Consider the following 15,010-nt stretch of genomic DNA (forward strand, 5'->3'; position numbering starts at 1 on the left):
CTTTGCCCGCGAAATTCAAAATGAAATTACAAGCATGTTGCTATTTTTACTCATAAGTTGTATTTATTATCGTATTTTAAGCATGTATAACAATGTACAAAACAACAAATCGGCGAAATTGGCTAAACTAAACACGCACTACGAGTATTTACTTATGAGTGGAGTGGTTATCACGCGACCATTCTGATTTCCTTTGATTAAACTACGATCTGAGCCTTGATATAAGTTAAGTCTACGATGAGTGAACTGGTTTGGTGCCTGCCTCTGATGCTGGCAGGGATTGGGTGAGAACGATGGCAAGACGGGGGAGAAACCGCGAACTTCTTTGATTAGATTGAAATCTTTCTATTCCAACAGGATGAGCCTGAATCGCTTCCTCAGCGAGGACTCGCGTGGCAGGGTGCCTGCCCACTTCTTGAGGGCCGTCAGGACCACGGATCCCATCACCATGACGGCACCCACCAGGGAGTAGGCGGTGGGCGTCTCGCCAAAGAACAGCATCTGCCAGACGAAGGCGAAAACGATGTCCGCGCAGCGTGCAATGGCCACCGGTCCGGCCTGCTCGATCTGCAGGGATAGTGTGAGCAGGATCTGTCCCAGGAAGCTGAACACTCCGAGCACCACAACCAGCCAGCGATCCCGTCCGCAGCTGGGCCAACACACTGCTCCAATGGATCCACAAACGATCAGGGTGTAGACCAGAGCGATGGTTCCAAAGTTCGTCATGATCACGGAGAAGTGCAGGTTCTTAAGGGCACGCAGCAGGATGTACACATTGGCGCCGAACAGCGTAGATGAGATGGCGGCCACGGGTCCCCAGATGTCGTACGTCTTTCCGGCTAGATCCTCCCTCTCTCCGGAGTCGCCAAACACAAAAGGTGGCCGTGTGATTAGGACCACTCCAACCAAGGTGAGGTTGATGGTCAGGACGTTGAAAAGTGTGCACGGTTCCTTCAAGAAGGCCCTTGCGAAGATGGCCACAAAAACGGGCGTGGAAAAGATGATGACACTCGCATCAGCCAGTGGCATGTGCCGAAAGGCGTAGAAGCTGAGCATCAGGCCCGTGGTGCCCATGAAGCATCGCAGCAGGAGGATCACCCGCTTGCCCTCCGGAAACACCGGCTGTCGCGTGTAAATCAGGATGGGAAGTGCCGGCAGCAGGACGCCCACGAAGCGGAACGAGGCCAGCTCCATGGGATTCACGTCCACCAGTCCCTTGACAATCACCGAGCACAGGGAGAAGAAGAGCGAGGAGAGCGTGGCCAGCAGGATGCCCAGATAGGGACAATCGGCGCCCAATTTCCGCTGCAGGCGCTCCAGCCATCGGGGGGCGGGATCTGGGGGCGGGGCGCCCTCCTGGAACTGCTGCAGCTCCAGGTTCTCCGGCATTTCGGGGGTCTCTGCGCTACAATAACAAAATCCTTTCACAATCTCAGCATCCTGAAAAGGGACTTTGCGTTAGTGTGCGTGTGCATATGTGTGTGGTGTGTCTAACGGTGTCTCACCTGCACTGAAAAATCGATTTTCTCAACTACCTTCCTTTATTTACGCTCTGTGTCTCTTTCTACTGCCGCCTTTTCCGCAATTTTCACTCGCACATCTTTTCCCCGCCGCCCGTTTTACAGGGTTTTATTCATTGTTTGTTCGTGTTACACGCGTTTAATTAAACATTTTAAGACTTTTCGGTTAAACGGCGATTTCGGAAAAGCCTGCGGGCCAGAGCTGCCACTCTGCTAACACACAGCTCAACCAGTGCTGCCACTTTTTTCAGTGCTCTTATTTTGGCTGTAATAAAAAAAGCTTGAAGTTATAATAGATCTCAAATAGCTTTTAAATTGTATATAAAATGCATAATAAAAAGGTGAAAGTATAAAGATTTTTTTATTTTATGTATTTTAACTATTTACATTTTTAAATTTCCGTTATATTTTTTCCAGCTATGTTATCCAGATAGAAAACAAAGTTGGCATGCCCTTCGATCAGCTGTTTTTGTCCGAAAGGAAAACAATGAGCCAGGAATCGGGAGTCGCTACTACCAGGAAATGGGCGATTGTGGCCGCCGGCGTGGGCTTGGTCTACGTTCTGGTGCGGCACAGACAGAAGCTACTAGGGCCCCTGCGCCGCGTGTGGTCCTCCAACCGCCTGCTGCCCCAGCGTCGCATAGAAGTGATCAACTCCGTGCAGGATCCTGCCACGCAATGGGTTTTGAATGAACTGAAGAAGTGGGTATTGCCCATAATCCAAATCTCACGAGGGTTTTATTTAACGCCTTTCCCCTCAGCCACTGCCAGACTTTTAAAGTTTTGGGATTCGACTGTGAATGGATCACCGTGGGCGGCAGCCGGCGACCGGTGGCCCTCCTCCAGTTGAGCTCCCACCGAGGATTGTGTGCCCTGTTCCGGCTCTGTCACATGAAGCAGATACCCAAGGACCTGCGGGAGCTACTCGAGGACGATGCCGTGATCAAAGTGGGCGTGGCACCGCAGGAAGATGCCATGAAGCTCTCCCACGACTACGGCGTGGGCGTGGCTAGCACTCTGGATCTGCGCTTCCTGTGCCTCATGGCGAACCACAAGCCCGAGGGACTGGGCAAACTCTCGCAGACACATCTCAACTACAAACTGGATAAGCACTGGCGCTTGGCGTGCTCCAATTGGGAGGCCAAGCAGCTGGAGCCAAAGCAACTGGATTATGCTGCCAACGACGCCCTGGTGGCCGTCGCCATTTACCAGAAGCTGTGCCGGGATCTGCAGCCCAGATACTTCTGGCAACGGTGTCCAGAGGACGACCAAAACCTGCGCACCAAATTCGAACCCTTCCTGGACGTCGACTTTACCAAGGGCTTCTCACTCAGCGGAGTTACCCGCTCAAAGGGTTCGGCACAAGGCAAGGGAAAGAATGGGCTGAACAGGAAGCAACCATACCGGCAAATGGCCACCAGGTCCAAGGACTTTTACGACAACTGTCTGCTGCAGGCGCCCGATGGCGAACTCCTGTGCACCATTGACAGGCGAAAAGCATCCTGGTACCTCAACCAAAATCTGGGCACTCAGATCAGCGTGGAGCCCTTCACAGTGCGCCTTAATTTTGAGCCAGCGGGACGAGCTGTGGGCGATGTGGGTCGCTACTACCAAACGCCCAAGGAAAACCAGTGCGTGGTGTGCGGCGACCGGGATGCCTACATACGGAAGAATGTGGTGCCCAGGGAGTACAGAAAGCATTTTCCCATGGTCATGAAGTCGCACACCTCCCACGACGTGCTCCTCCTTTGTCCCACCTGCCACCAGCTGAGCAATATCTCCGACCTGAGGGTGCGCAACAAACTCGCCGCCCAGTGCGAAGCACCTTTCAAGCACGAAGACGGATCCGTCAAGTACCGGGATGATCCGGAGCTTAAGTTAGTATTTCCACTATTTTTGAATGCATGGAACATTTGAAAAAGTATGATTTTGCGCTTATTTTAGGGGAGTGTATGTACATTGCTCTAAAAAATGGCGAGGAGTCTTATCTTTCTAGGCGTGTGTTATCATACTTGTTCCACATTACTTCCGAAACATTTTTTTAAACTAGTTGTGATAAAATATGTAATGAATTGTACTTTTCAGACGCGTTCAATCCGCCGGCAAGGCCCTACTCCACCATGGCGCTAAGATTCCCGCTGCCAAGGTGGCAGAAATGCAGCGAACCCTCCTCGAATACTACACCGATCAAACGGAAGTCACGGAAGATCTGCTGCGTCAAGCGGCCAGCGTGGAGTACCGAGTGGAGAACGCCGACTACTGCCAGCACGGCGAGCGGGTGGTTCAGCAGTATCGCGACAATTTCGGCGGCCTCGTGGAGCTGGAGAGGCTGTGGCGAGAGCACTTCCTGCACACAATGCAACCCCGCTTCCTGCCCGAACTCTGGAACGTCAACCACAACGCCGACCGACTGGAGGTGCGGGCCAGCGAGGGTCGCGTGGATGAAGCCGATCTTCTGGTGGCCGGGTTGGATGCCAAGGTTAAAGTCATGTGATCCAGGGGGTTTCTGAGTTTGCCACCGGCTTTGTACGTTTTTTATTTCAATTTCAATAAATATAAACTAAATTGGATTTGTGCTATGGTACAAGACGAGATAGGGAGTCACGGGTCACGGGTCACGAGGCAGATGAGCATCTGTGGACTAACCTAGCTGACTATAAATATAAAGCTTACCGTATGGGACATTAATACATTATGTACACGCTTAAAACTGGAGCACCTGGATCGAAGTGGAGTGGATTGTGGTGCTATGGCGTAGGATGCCGAGCTAAATGAACTCGAATCCCTCGTACTTGTAATCGGTTTCGATCCGCACCTCGGGCAGCATCGTCTTGCCCGTAATGTCGAAGGCTGTGATGAAGGTGGCCGTCTTGCCGTTCAGCTCCTCCGACTTGAGGGCCACGATAATGGAGTCATCGGTGCCGGGCAGGAACTTAAAGCTGGAGAAGCCGTGCGTGGGCGTTGTATTCTCAGGATCAAGGCGTACGGTGTCGATATTCGTGAAGCTTTCGTCGGCGGAGACCAGGACATTGCAGCCCATGTGCTCGTCCTTGGTTTCGTTGTATCTGCGGTTAATAGATGGGTTAATAAGGATTTCACAGACTGCTCAGCATCCATACTTTTCTTTAGAGCAGCGCCTGGGCAGGAAGAACCAGCGCTGCTTCTCGTCCGACCAGGTTCCACTCTCGTGGATCATGTAGCCCGGCCAGGCTATCTGCTGCGACTGCAGGCGCAGCTGCTTGAAGTTGTCCACCCAGTTGAGGGACCGCACCTCACCGGAAGGCGAGATTGCCTTTACGTACATGGGGTTATGGTTCTCAAAGTCGCCCGCACTCGTCGTCCACTCCTTGCCCATGGAGCCGACGTACAGCGTTTGCTGCTTCACTGTGGCCCACTCGGACTTGAAGCCCTTGGCACTGTGCCCGTCGCCGTCGAGCAGGATCACCCAGGGTATGGGCTTGTCGTTGACTATCTCGTACACGAGTCCCGTGCGGTCGTCGAAGCTGAGGAGGCGCCCGTTGAAGGTGACCAGCTCGGAGAGCTCCATGCCCCGGCCCTTCAGCGCAAATGCAGATTCCAGCATCGTGGGCGCTCCATCGTCCCAGCTGATCTGGATCTCGGCCCTGGCCACCGTGTAGGTGAGATAGCCCTTCTTCAGGTAGCTCCGCCACGCAATGCTGCCGTCGCTCTTGGTCACCTTAGAGTTGGTGTCCAGGTCGGCGATCATGGCTATCCGATAGTTAATCACCCCGCCACGCAGCACCATGGGCGGCGTAAGCGGATATGTGGCATTGTAGACCTGGGCCACCGCGCCATTGTCTAGACTGCGGGCCTCCGTGAAGCCCCTGCGCAGCCAGTAGCCATCGGAGGAGGAGTGCGAGCCCTGGCGCGAAAAGTAGAAGAGCAGGACCAGTATGAGGGCGCAGGCGATGAGCAGGGCGAAGTGGTAGTTGAAGCGCACCGTCCGATTCCCAATCCGGTACGTGGGCGTCCGCAGGGCCGACCGCCAGTCGCGCATGTACATGGCGCGCGGCGAGTGATCTGCGAGTTGATCCCGGTACGCGAAGGCGGGGCTCTGCATCTGGTCGCACGTCAGCAAGATCTCGTTCGCGATCTCGGTGATGTGTCCACTTTTTGGGGGCTGCTCTGCCCTGCGGAATTGTTGCTTGGATGCTGGCGGTGTGACCAGAGCAGTTGCCGATGAACAGCTGGCGCAACAGCTGATGACGTCGGTGTTATCGGAGAACAGGTGTAAGCATTTTAGTTGGATTAAACATTCAAAACAAACAAATTTAATACATATTGCAGGGAAATTAAATTGAAATGAGGTACATTTTGAAAGTTATAGTTTAGAAATCATATTGGGTATGGGGTACAGTCATGATATATTACCTTTTTAAAGGCACTAACTTGTATTGTATATTCAATTATTCTTTTTTTAAATAATTTGTTGATTTTAAAATCCCTTAACCAAGATTCACAACTCAACCCTTTCTTGCCAGTGTAAGCGCTTAGTTAACCATTATTATCGAATATTCGATAATTATGCATATTGGTCCATCAAATGGTATTTTTATGGATCCAATGTACGGTCACACCAATCATAACTTTTGCAAATTTTACGCGGTTTAAGTTGCGTCCAATGTTTTTGATGATTTTTGTTCATTCTTATGATGCCTGTGACAAATGAAAACCCCCCGATACGAAAGAGGTAAGTCCTTGGAAAATGCTCCTAACTGAACTGCACCATAAAAGCCAAAAATGTCTACTTTTAGAGATAGCAGTCATCCCGTTTCCTTCAAGGAGTTTCAGAGGTTGATTGTGAACTTACCGGAAATAGCACTCCAGTTGAAGACTGCCGATGGAGGCAGTAAAACGCTTAACCACTGGACTCGATGGTACTACGAAGAGTTCTACCGCAACCCCAGCATTAGGGAGCAGTATCCGTTTAAGGTGGCGCCATGTCCCGGGCGGACGCGCACGAACTTGCTAAGAGTGCCCGAGACTGCCACTGCCTCGGAAAGCGATGCATCACTTTCCCGCCCAGAAGCGTCACAGCTCCCGGCACCAGAGTCCAATGCAATGGCAGAAGAAAACCAGTTGCATCCCACACCCAATGGTGTACTTAGATCAGAGAGCGGTTCATCACCAGACAGCCACGGTGTTATTGTTAAAGTGAACAAGTGAGTTGATTTACCTTTAAACCATCACGCATCACCAACTTTAGACTCTGTTCCCAGATCTGGCTCCTTCCTTTTTCCGGTATCCTTTAAAACATTCGAAAGGAACCTCAACAAGTTCGAGGTATTCAAAAGGATCGTCAAAAGCCAGGATTATTTAAGGCTGGCGGCCGACGACGCGTATCGAATGCAGATCCTTCGAAAGTTCTATCATCGCTTTTACATGCATCCAGATAAACGATCGTCTAAGAACCTATTCAAGGAAGTGCCAGAGAACCTTTTGACCAGGTTGCTCGAATCTGGAAGACCGCATGACGCAACTGCCATTAAGAGTATGGCGGAGTATAATGCCAAAAAGGCGCTTGAAAACAAGTGAGCATAGAAACTTTGTTATCCTCATATAATTACTTAATGGCCTTTTTAAATATTCCAAAGATCCGTCGCCACATTTGTGTTGTTCAAGGAGAACGTGTCGAATTTATCAGACATTGTGGAGCAAATGAAGCAAATGGACCAAAATTATGAGGGCAAGGACTTCAACGAGTGTGCCTTTGACTTTTACCTGGCATTTTACATAACTCCAGAGATCCGGGAGAAGTATAAGTACGAGCTGCTGCCAGGAACTTCGACCATGCAGTCTCGCATGCTAGCCATTCTAAGCAAGAAGTTTACCGAGGAACTCCGGCAAAGTCTGCCGCAACTAGCCAGTCCTTCGCCAGCTCTTCAACTGCCCGAGTACAAAGGTCCTGAGAAGTCTTCAGAAAAATCTGAAGCTGAGGAAGAAGTCCAAACAAGATCTCAAGAAGTCATAGAGTCCGCTCAAGAATTCAAGAGTCCCGAGAAATTTTCTGAAGAAGCTAAAGCTGTATCAGAAAACAAAACAACTTCTCAGAAAGCCAAAGAGTCAGCTGAAGTTCCAGAGTAAGTATCAGTAAATTAAATTTTTTCCAAAAAACTAATAAGAATTTATATTTTCTTTTAAAGCTCAATTACCATGGATGTTGACGTCGAACTGCCGCAGTTAGCTCTTCCTTCGAAAGGACCTGACCAGCCCAGGAGTACGAATCCTGAGAAGTCCCCAGCAAAAGCTAATAAGAGTAAAGTTGTACAGTAAGTAAATTTATGTTTTTAAACAATTAGTAAATAAATAGTTCATATTTTCCTTCCAAGGTCCATTAGCATGGAAGTTGCCGTTGAACTCACGCAGATAGCTATTTCTTCGCCAGGACTCGAACTTCCCAGGTCTAAGACTCCTGAGAGGTCCCCAGTTAACGCTAATAATGTTAATCAAGTTGTAGAGTAAGTAAAATTATACCTTTTTAAGAAGTGTAAGAAATATATATATTCCTTTTAAGGACCATCAGCATGGATGTTGAGGTCGAACAGCCGCAGTTATCTATTCCTTCGGAGGCACTCGAACTACCCAGGTCAAGCACTCCTGAGAGGTCCCCAGCAAAAGCTAGCAATGTGAAAGAAGTTGTAGAGTAAGTTAATTTTTTCCAAACAATTAAAAATAAATAAACTATATTTTTTCAAGGATCATAAGCGTGGATATTGTCGTCGAACCTCCTCAGTTAGCAATTCGTTCGCCCAGACTCGAACTTCCCAGTTCCAAGACTCCCGAGAGGTCCCCTGCTAAAGCTGATCGTGTAAATGAAATTTTAGGGTAAGAATCCTTTTACTAGGTGTTTCAAAAAGTAAATTTATAATCTACTTTTTCAGGAGTCCTTCTTTTGAGACTGATGTTGAAGTGAGCATTGGAAAGTAAGGAAACATCACTTTTATGTTCTTGATTTTCGATAATCTATTTTCCAATATTCCTAGGTGGGGCCGCTTTATGTTTCCTGTTTCTTATGACACATTTCGGCAATACATTAATTACGACGAGATTATCCCTCTTATTCTTAAGAAACATTACGCTCAGGACGAGACTGGACTAAAGCAGTTAATTGCTGATCCGTCGAATCCACAGTGCAAGAAGCTTTTTCGCCAGTCGTACAATCGATTCTATGTACATAACGAGAAATTTCGCAAGAAAATACCTTACAAATTTAAGTGCACGGATTCCAAGATGCTGAATAAGTTGCTAGAAAGCGCAAAACCTTTGGATGAACCAGCCTCAAAAACCTTGTCTCTCTTTGCCGCAGAAGATAAAAAGAATATTTCGAAGGCAACCGAAATCCAAGTGACTTCTCCTCTCGAGAAATCGTTACAGCAGAGTTTGCCATGTCAAAAACAACCTGATTCCCAGGATCGTTGCACCACGGTGAAACCCTGCGAGGAAGGACAAGAGGCGTCAAGCAGTCAAGCGGCTTGCAGCAGTTCCAATAAAGTGACAGAGAAAACCAAAGATGTTTCCGGGGAAAGGTACGAAAAACCTATTTTTTATTTTCCATATTTTGTATTAACATTTTATTTATTGCAGACCACAAATACCTGAATGCGCAGCGAAAGTAGACAGCCACACGGATGATTTTACCGATCAAAAGCCAGGAGATAAGTCTCATAAAAATCCTGTGTCCTTCAAAGTGTTTAGACACCATGTAAGAAATCTGGATGAAATCGCTTCTGCAATGCTCTTGTGTCCCGAGTACAAAGGAAAATCCAAGGAGAGTGTTATTCAGGAATATTACCAGGGCTTCTATTCCGGACAGGAAATGCGGGACAAGTTTGTTTGCCGATTTAAACCATGTCCCAGCCAAATGCTGGAAAAGTTACTACGTTTTCCACAGAACAATAAAGAGGTAAGTTCAAGGGGACCAGAATGCCAAGATGTTTGTGCACCAGAGAAACCCAGCGAGGAAAGTCAAGAGAAGCCACACAGCCAAGCGGTTTTTGCCATCCCCAGAAATGTTATACCGAAAAGAAAAGAAAGGTATATTCCATGATATTTGTTCAGTTATTATAATAAATTGTTAATAATTACAGCACGCAAACAACAAAAGGCGAAAAGAATGAGACCATGACGATAGCTAACCAATCGCTGTTTGGCAATCTATCCAAGTCCACTTTGTTAGCCTCTAAGGGTTCAGTTGAGCAAATCGAATCGAGAAATGAACAAGCAGTCGTGAAACCGGCTCAAATTTCAGATGAATGTAACGCAGCCAGGATTTTAGAACTAAATAGGTGAGTAACCCAATTCCGTTGCGCTAATTATCATACCAGGGAACAATAATAGTTTGTATTTGATATCCTACATATATTTAGTGTCTAATTTTCTGTTTTATTATTTTACGTTTAGCAAACCAGAGGTTGATGCGGTTGAATTCGAAGCCCACAATTTATTTACCTATTTGTTTGATGGTAACACCTCCCCGGAAATTCAAGCTTCTCTTAAAATTCAATTCGAGGACTTCCGCTTGGCTCAAAAGGAAATGTTACAATCCGATACCAATCCTGAGAAAGCTGCAACAAATGTTACAAAGGAAAATGATTCTGTACCAAAATCAAATCCCATGGAGGTCGATACAGTCAGCAGAGATCGTGAAACAGCAGTTGAAACTCAATCACCCACCACGCTAAGCACTGACTCTAAAGAAGATGAGTTACAGAGCAGTTTAAAGCCACCAATAGTTGAAGAAGTTCAGACAAATAAAAAGGAGATCCAGGATGAAACCTCCAATAATCAGGAAACTAACCTGAACAGTTCAAAGAACGCATCAGAAAATAACTCCAGAGAAGTACCGATGAGAGCAGATGGAAATCCTGCAGTTGAACCGAGCTTACCTCAAAAAACAGAAAATGAAATCCTACTCGGGCAAGCGAGGGATATATTTTTCGCTGAAAATGACAAGGTAAAAAGAAATCTTTAAGAACAAAAAATATAAACTTATAAATCGAACCATTCTACCCAAAATAGGATCACAATATGAGGTATATGATCTGCACAAGCCAAGGCCTAATGAGAACCATTTGGCGCATACTCTACCAACTGACTCTTGAGGAATTCTCCCAATACACGAGCATCCACGACGCGGAGGCCTTGTACAATTGCGATGAAGACTTACAGCTCTGCTTCCGCCATGTCGTATCTCTTGGCAACTGGCCAATAAATCTGTACGTCCGTTTGGGATTTTTAAAGCAGCTTCTCCACAGTAAAGGAGTGCAGCTGGAAAAGCTGGAACTGTCCCATATATCGCCCAAAATACTCAGCCCGTGGGAGCTAGGTTCCTACTCGGATTTCGACAAAATCGTTGAACAGGAGTACACATATCACACCGGCGAGATAATCGATGACGTCGTTCAGTTGTGTCAGGAGAGGGAGAAACTATATGCGGCTTGTTGGACACAAAATAAATGGATTTCACGAGTACCTCAAATAGCGGAAGAGGTACTGAATGCGGAAATGGGAGAAGCTGACCCTTCACTCGAAGGGATTTCATTAAGTGAGGCTTGTTTTAAGGAATATTCCCTGGTTAGATATGTAATGATTTAAATTCTAGGGTCAATTTGTGGTCTGAAAAGCCAAGATGTAAATAGCCCAAACGAAGTTGTTTCAATACCCTCAAGCTTTGATACAGTGTGTGGTAAGAAATCGACTAAATTTTGTAATAACTTTTACTCTAATGAAAAATAATCCCCTAGAGGAAACCGCATGTCCGCCCACTCAGCTCAACAGTTCCAACTTTATAGACGTGGAAGGTGTGGACCCAGCTTCCCAAGTGACACAACTGGCGGACGATCCACTAACACCCGAGGAAACCGTATCAGAAACTCCTCCTAAGGAGGAGATACCAACGTCGACAACTCTGGTGACGGTTAAGAAGGAGCCTATAAGTCTGCCCAACAATCAACGTGCCACACTTTCTCAATCCGATGATTGCCAATGGGAGGAAATTTCGTCCCAGGAGCAAGTAATAGACTTGGATGCCAGTCAAAATGAAGGGTCGAGTTTGTCCTGCTTTGCAATCCCAAAACCAAAGGAAAAGGCGCCAGAAGTGAACCTAAATTTGATTATGAGTGAAACTGACAGCGAAACTGATGAGAACTCAAATAAGTTGGAAGTCCCATCCTCTAAAGAGAGGCTGGCCAATGCAGTTCCAACGCGCGATCAATCCAAGTCCGCGCAGATTCAGATTCCTGTAGTTCTGGGAAAAAGACGGTCACCATCCGCAGAATTGGCCAGTAAGCGAATTAAACTGGTTAACGAGAAGGTTCCCCAGCTGCGACATGAGTTCCAGCCGCTGCCGATTGGTGTTATGGTTCGTATCGAATCGGGCGCGAATAAAGCACCTGACTGTCAAGTAACTACAACGCCAGCAGAGCCGGCGCCTAATCCTCAAAAGAATTCTACGCCGCAGCCAGAGGAGGCTATCATCACTCCCTCGCAGGACTTCGCCGCTGGAAACACAATCCTGGAATGCACCCAGCTGCAGCACTTGCTGGACTCCACGAATGTCAACACTCGCCAGGTAAATGAAGAAACTACTGATACAGTTTTGGTCGAGGTTCGTGCGGCGGAGACCTTTGGCGGTTCCCCTCTTCAACACAGTGTTGTATTCCGCGACCTGGATCGCTTCTGTTTCTTTAACCGGCTAACTGTTCAGCAAATCATGAAGTATCGCATCGAAGGACACCTACCGGGTGCCACTTATCTGGAAGCATTGGTCAAGATCGACGGACGGCTGTGCAACGTGCGTGGTCCTCTGTTGAGCTGCCTATTCCCCCACCTCTCTCCTGAATCGCTATCTGATTTGGAGTATGTGCTGCGGGACTTGGGAGAGTATCTGTACAAATGGAGCTGGCCAAGACATAAAGATAAAACCGTGGATATCCGCACACGAGTTCTAACCGTGTTTATAAATGTGAGCCCGAATTTCGGGCCATTTCGCATTCAGTACGATAATGAAACCAGGGAATGGGGTACCTGCATCGAAGTTGCCAATGATGAAGAGCCGGAGATCGAGGAGCGAGAGACCAGCTGCAACGTCACCGACTTCATAAGCCCGCGCATCCTGAGTCGGATCCGGGAATTAAAGCAGCTGATGGATTGAAACTGATCAAATAAAGCTTTATCTTTAACTTGTTATTTATTTATTTAATTAACTTAAATAAATATTCATTTATGTTATTATTTTTGTATCTTTTCAGAGACTTCCACGATCTTAGGGCTCTACTTGTATTATTAATGGTTTAATAATGCTCTCAAGAAATTTTTAAGTTTTATATTTTTGTTTAATCAGAAGTTTTGAAAATATGATTGCCTGTGATGAAATGTTTCGTTTTAACAAAATAAAATTTAGTCCAATACTCCAGAACCATATACATTTAAAAACAAACCTTTAAAGTAATGGTTTGTCTTATTTTCCGCTTCTAAAAAATCTTCTATAACGTATTTCCCTTGCCTAAACTTGTAACCTTTCTATCTTTATAAAACTATTTCCTAATATTTTTCATAAGCACTGCTTTTAAAATCTAAAAAAGGCGCCAATATTTAAAAAAAATAGCTAGTTTATCAATACATTTTTTTGGGGGATCAAATGGCAACCACCTGTAGCTGCGACTTAAGAACTACTTTTTAGCAATTATTATAATTACAGTATCGACTTCGTCTCATAAACCTTAAAAGTCCATTATATTCGAAAAGGTATTAAGATTTATGTACTTTTGGTTAATATACATGAAGCTACCAGATGATTTTTTAGCTAAGATAGCACCGTCGCCTGAAAAATAGCTAAATTGTCAGCACTTGTGGCACTGCACAACACCGATAACGATACACTTTCATCTCTCTTCTTCTTCAGCAGCACACGTGCTAGCTGCTTGCGCTTTGTTTTTTTCGCAAATTATCCGTCGTAATTTGCGAAAATGCGCATTGAAACGTGTTATTTTTGCTCCAGCAAGATATACCCAGGCCACGGGGTGAACTTCGTGCGAAATGACTGCAAGGTAGGATCTCTTGGCTGCCCCTGTTTACGTGTGCCGCGATGTTTATTTTGGTTCCCTCTATTCCTTCGCAGATCTTCAAATTCTGTCGGGGCAAGTGCCACAAGGCCTTCAAGCGGAAGAAGAACCCCCGCAAGGTCGGCTGGACGAAGGCGCACCGCAAGGCCGCCGGCAAGGAGCTGGCCATCGATCCCAGCTTCGAGTTCGAGAAGCGCCGCAATGTGCCCATCAAATACAGCCGCGAGACCTGGCAGAAGGCTCTGGAGGCCATCAAGCGGGTGACCGAGATCAAGGAGAAGCGCACCAGCCAGTTCGTGATGGAGCGCCTGCGCAAGGGTCGCCAGATCGAAATCCAGATGGACGTCAAGGATGTGCAGCGCAACATGTCCCTCATTCGCTCTCCAGCTGCTGGACTCAAGGAGCGCCGTGCCAAGGAGGCGGCGGAAGAGGCCGCCCTCATGGAGGAGGATCTGCCCGAGGAGAAGATCACCTACGTAGATGCGCGCGAGCTCGAGAAGAAGCTCGAGGAGGGCATGGGTATCGAGGATCTGGAGATGTTAGAAGCCTAAGGACTAGTACGCTGATTTTTGTAGGTTTAAGTTGCTGCTAAAAAAATAACACTAAATAAAAAACCCCGTGGTACATAAATGTGATCTTTGTATATTTGCTCATCACTTGTTCGCTTCCTCATTGGCTTGCTTCTCCTCCGGACTCTCCAGATTGATGGTCACGGGTCCATCGTTTTCTATGTGCACCTGCATGTAAGCTCCAAATTTGCCATCTGTTGGGAGGGTTGTTATTAAAGAATAACATAAAACAAACACCTTGACCCACCTTTAATCTTGCTGCTATCATAGGATTGACCTAGGCGCTCCAGGAAGTGATTGTACAGCTTCTGCGCCTCCTCGCCCTTCATGGCAGCCGAGAAATCTGGCTTGTTGCCCTTGAGCCGGTGGTACAGTGTAAACTGGGAGACGCAGAGCAGCTCTAGGTTGAGATCCTTGACGGACTTTTGCCACCTCTTGCCCTCCTCCTCGAACAAGCGGAGCGCGAGGATTTTCCGGACCCTAAAAAGGTAATCAATATGCTCAGTGATCCTTGGCTAGGCTGGTTTTTACCTGACTGGAAATTACCTACAGGTACTCAACATCTTTGGCCGTATCGCTGGCCTTGATCCCCACCAGCACGCACAGCCCCGGTCCAATGGAGGACACCAGCTCATCCAGCACTGTGGAAATAAATTAAGCTATATCAAGGATGACAACCTTTGATTCCCAGCATACCGGTCACTTTGGCGGCCTTAACCCTCTGTATAACCGCCCGCATTGCTTGATATTTCTATATATTTACACTATCTAGATCCCATTCCGAATAGTGCTGTTAAATTCATAATTGCTAGTGTTAGTAAACCCCCAAAAAAAATCA

The 15,010-nt window shown here is 47.0% G+C and overlaps 6 protein-coding genes across 10 annotated transcripts; 3 read left to right on the forward strand and 3 right to left on the reverse strand.

Annotated features, from left to right (window-relative positions):
- Window positions 1-37: 37 nt before the first annotated feature.
- On the reverse strand, window positions 38-1,738 carry LOC108024525 (solute carrier family 35 member G1). The gene is made up of 2 exons (XM_017094488.3): window positions 1,506-1,738; window positions 38-1,440 (listed from the first exon to the last, which is right to left on the reverse strand). The coding sequence occupies exon 2, from the start codon at window positions 1,387-1,389 to the stop codon at window positions 346-348; it is 1,044 nt and encodes a 347-aa protein (XP_016949977.1). The 5' UTR covers window positions 1,390-1,440; window positions 1,506-1,738; the 3' UTR covers window positions 38-345.
- A 248-nt stretch (window positions 1,739-1,986) lies between these two features.
- Window positions 1,987-4,090, forward strand: LOC108024754 (exonuclease 3'-5' domain-containing protein 2). Its single transcript, XM_017094863.3, has 3 exons — window positions 1,987-2,222; window positions 2,282-3,397; window positions 3,606-4,090. The coding sequence occupies exons 1-3, from the start codon at window positions 2,008-2,010 to the stop codon at window positions 4,012-4,014; spliced, it is 1,740 nt and encodes a 579-aa protein (XP_016950352.1). The 5' UTR covers window positions 1,987-2,007; the 3' UTR covers window positions 4,015-4,090.
- On the reverse strand, window positions 4,024-5,851 carry LOC108024755 (apyrase). The gene is made up of 2 exons (XM_017094864.3): window positions 4,640-5,851; window positions 4,024-4,585 (listed from the first exon to the last, which is right to left on the reverse strand). The coding sequence occupies exons 1-2, from the start codon at window positions 5,599-5,601 to the stop codon at window positions 4,288-4,290; spliced, it is 1,260 nt and encodes a 419-aa protein (XP_016950353.1). The 5' UTR covers window positions 5,602-5,851; the 3' UTR covers window positions 4,024-4,287.
- A 255-nt stretch (window positions 5,852-6,106) lies between these two features.
- Window positions 6,107-12,957, forward strand: LOC108024315 (protein telomere ends associated). Of its 2 annotated transcripts, XM_044095536.2 has the most exons (17): window positions 6,107-6,231; window positions 6,296-6,703; window positions 6,761-7,072; window positions 7,136-7,621; window positions 7,685-7,810; window positions 7,871-7,999; window positions 8,056-8,184; window positions 8,238-8,366; window positions 8,423-8,464; window positions 8,525-9,067; window positions 9,126-9,575; window positions 9,629-9,826; window positions 9,942-10,494; window positions 10,560-11,085; window positions 11,143-11,226; window positions 11,285-12,111; window positions 12,791-12,957. In XM_044095536.2, exons 1-17 carry the CDS (start codon window positions 6,191-6,193, stop codon window positions 12,806-12,808), a joined length of 5,001 nt encoding a protein of 1,666 aa, XP_043951471.1. In that variant the 5' UTR covers window positions 6,107-6,190; the 3' UTR covers window positions 12,809-12,957. The 2 variants fall into 2 exon arrangements, with proteins under 2 accessions (XP_043951471.1, XP_016949708.1); XM_017094219.3 differs by lacking the exon at window positions 12,791-12,957 and having other exon boundaries at window positions 11,285-12,736.
- Window positions 12,958-13,416: 459 nt separating this feature from the next.
- On the forward strand, window positions 13,417-14,233 carry LOC108024352 (probable ribosome biogenesis protein RLP24). The gene is made up of 2 exons (XM_017094254.2): window positions 13,417-13,588; window positions 13,660-14,233. The coding sequence occupies exons 1-2, from the start codon at window positions 13,508-13,510 to the stop codon at window positions 14,152-14,154; spliced, it is 576 nt and encodes a 191-aa protein (XP_016949743.1). The 5' UTR covers window positions 13,417-13,507; the 3' UTR covers window positions 14,155-14,233.
- LOC108024353 (D-aminoacyl-tRNA deacylase) lies at window positions 14,230-14,976 on the reverse strand. Of its 4 annotated transcripts, none has more exons than XM_017094255.3 (4): window positions 14,869-14,976; window positions 14,723-14,813; window positions 14,420-14,652; window positions 14,230-14,366 (listed from the first exon to the last, which is right to left on the reverse strand). In XM_017094255.3, the coding sequence occupies exons 1-4, from the start codon at window positions 14,909-14,911 to the stop codon at window positions 14,257-14,259; spliced, it is 477 nt and encodes a 158-aa protein (XP_016949744.1). In that variant the 5' UTR covers window positions 14,912-14,976; the 3' UTR covers window positions 14,230-14,256. The 4 variants fall into 4 exon arrangements, with proteins under 4 accessions (XP_016949744.1, XP_016949745.1, XP_016949746.1 ...); XM_017094256.3 differs by having other exon boundaries at window positions 14,719-14,813; XM_017094257.3 differs by lacking the exon at window positions 14,230-14,366 and having other exon boundaries at window positions 14,526-14,652; window positions 14,719-14,813.
- Between the last annotated feature and the right edge of the window lie 34 nt (window positions 14,977-15,010).

Source organism: Drosophila biarmipes, chromosome 3R, assembly GCF_025231255.1.
Source record: "Drosophila biarmipes strain raj3 chromosome 3R, RU_DBia_V1.1, whole genome shotgun sequence".
Lineage (NCBI taxonomy): Eukaryota > Metazoa > Arthropoda > Insecta > Diptera > Drosophilidae > Drosophila > Drosophila biarmipes.

Bases quoted from the DNA above. Each gene is read 5' to 3' on its own strand.
- LOC108024352 (XM_017094254.2), top strand. From the start codon at position 13,508: ATGCGCATTGAAACGTGTTATTTTTGCTCCAGCAAGATATACCCAGGC. The intron at 13,589-13,659 runs GTAGGATCTCTT...ATTCCTTCGCAG, and splicing joins TCGTGCGAAATGACTGCAAG to ATCTTCAAATTCTGTCGGGG.
- LOC108024315 (XM_017094219.3), top strand. From the start codon at position 6,191: ATGATGCCTGTGACAAATGAAAACCCCCCGATACGAAAGAG. The intron at 6,232-6,295 runs GTAAGTCCTTGG...GTCTACTTTTAG, and splicing joins AACCCCCCGATACGAAAGAG to AGATAGCAGTCATCCCGTTT. The intron at 9,576-9,628 runs GTATATTCCATG...TAATAATTACAG, and splicing joins ATACCGAAAAGAAAAGAAAG to CACGCAAACAACAAAAGGCG.
- LOC108024525 (XM_017094488.3), bottom strand. From the start codon at position 1,389: ATGCCGGAGAACCTGGAGCTGCAGCAGTTCCAGGAGGGCGCCCCGCCC.
- LOC108024353 (XM_017094255.3), bottom strand. From the start codon at position 14,911: ATGCGGGCGGTTATACAGAGGGTTAAGGCCGCCAAAGTGACCG. The intron at 14,814-14,868 runs GTATGCTGGGAA...TTATTTCCACAG, and splicing joins TAAGGCCGCCAAAGTGACCG to TGCTGGATGAGCTGGTGTCC. The intron at 14,367-14,419 runs GTGGGTCAAGGT...CCCTCCCAACAG, and splicing joins TGATAGCAGCAAGATTAAAG to ATGGCAAATTTGGAGCTTAC.
- LOC108024754 (XM_017094863.3), top strand. From the start codon at position 2,008: ATGAGCCAGGAATCGGGAGTCGCTACTACCAGGAAATGGGCGATTGTG. The intron at 2,223-2,281 runs GTGGGTATTGCC...CTTTCCCCTCAG, and splicing joins GTTTTGAATGAACTGAAGAA to CCACTGCCAGACTTTTAAAG. The intron at 3,398-3,605 runs GTTAGTATTTCC...TGTACTTTTCAG, and splicing joins CGGGATGATCCGGAGCTTAA to ACGCGTTCAATCCGCCGGCA.
- LOC108024755 (XM_017094864.3), bottom strand. From the start codon at position 5,601: ATGCAGAGCCCCGCCTTCGCGTACCGGGATCAACTCGCAGATCACTCG. The intron at 4,586-4,639 runs GTATGGATGCTG...TATTAACCGCAG, and splicing joins AGGCGCTGCTCTAAAGAAAA to ATACAACGAAACCAAGGACG.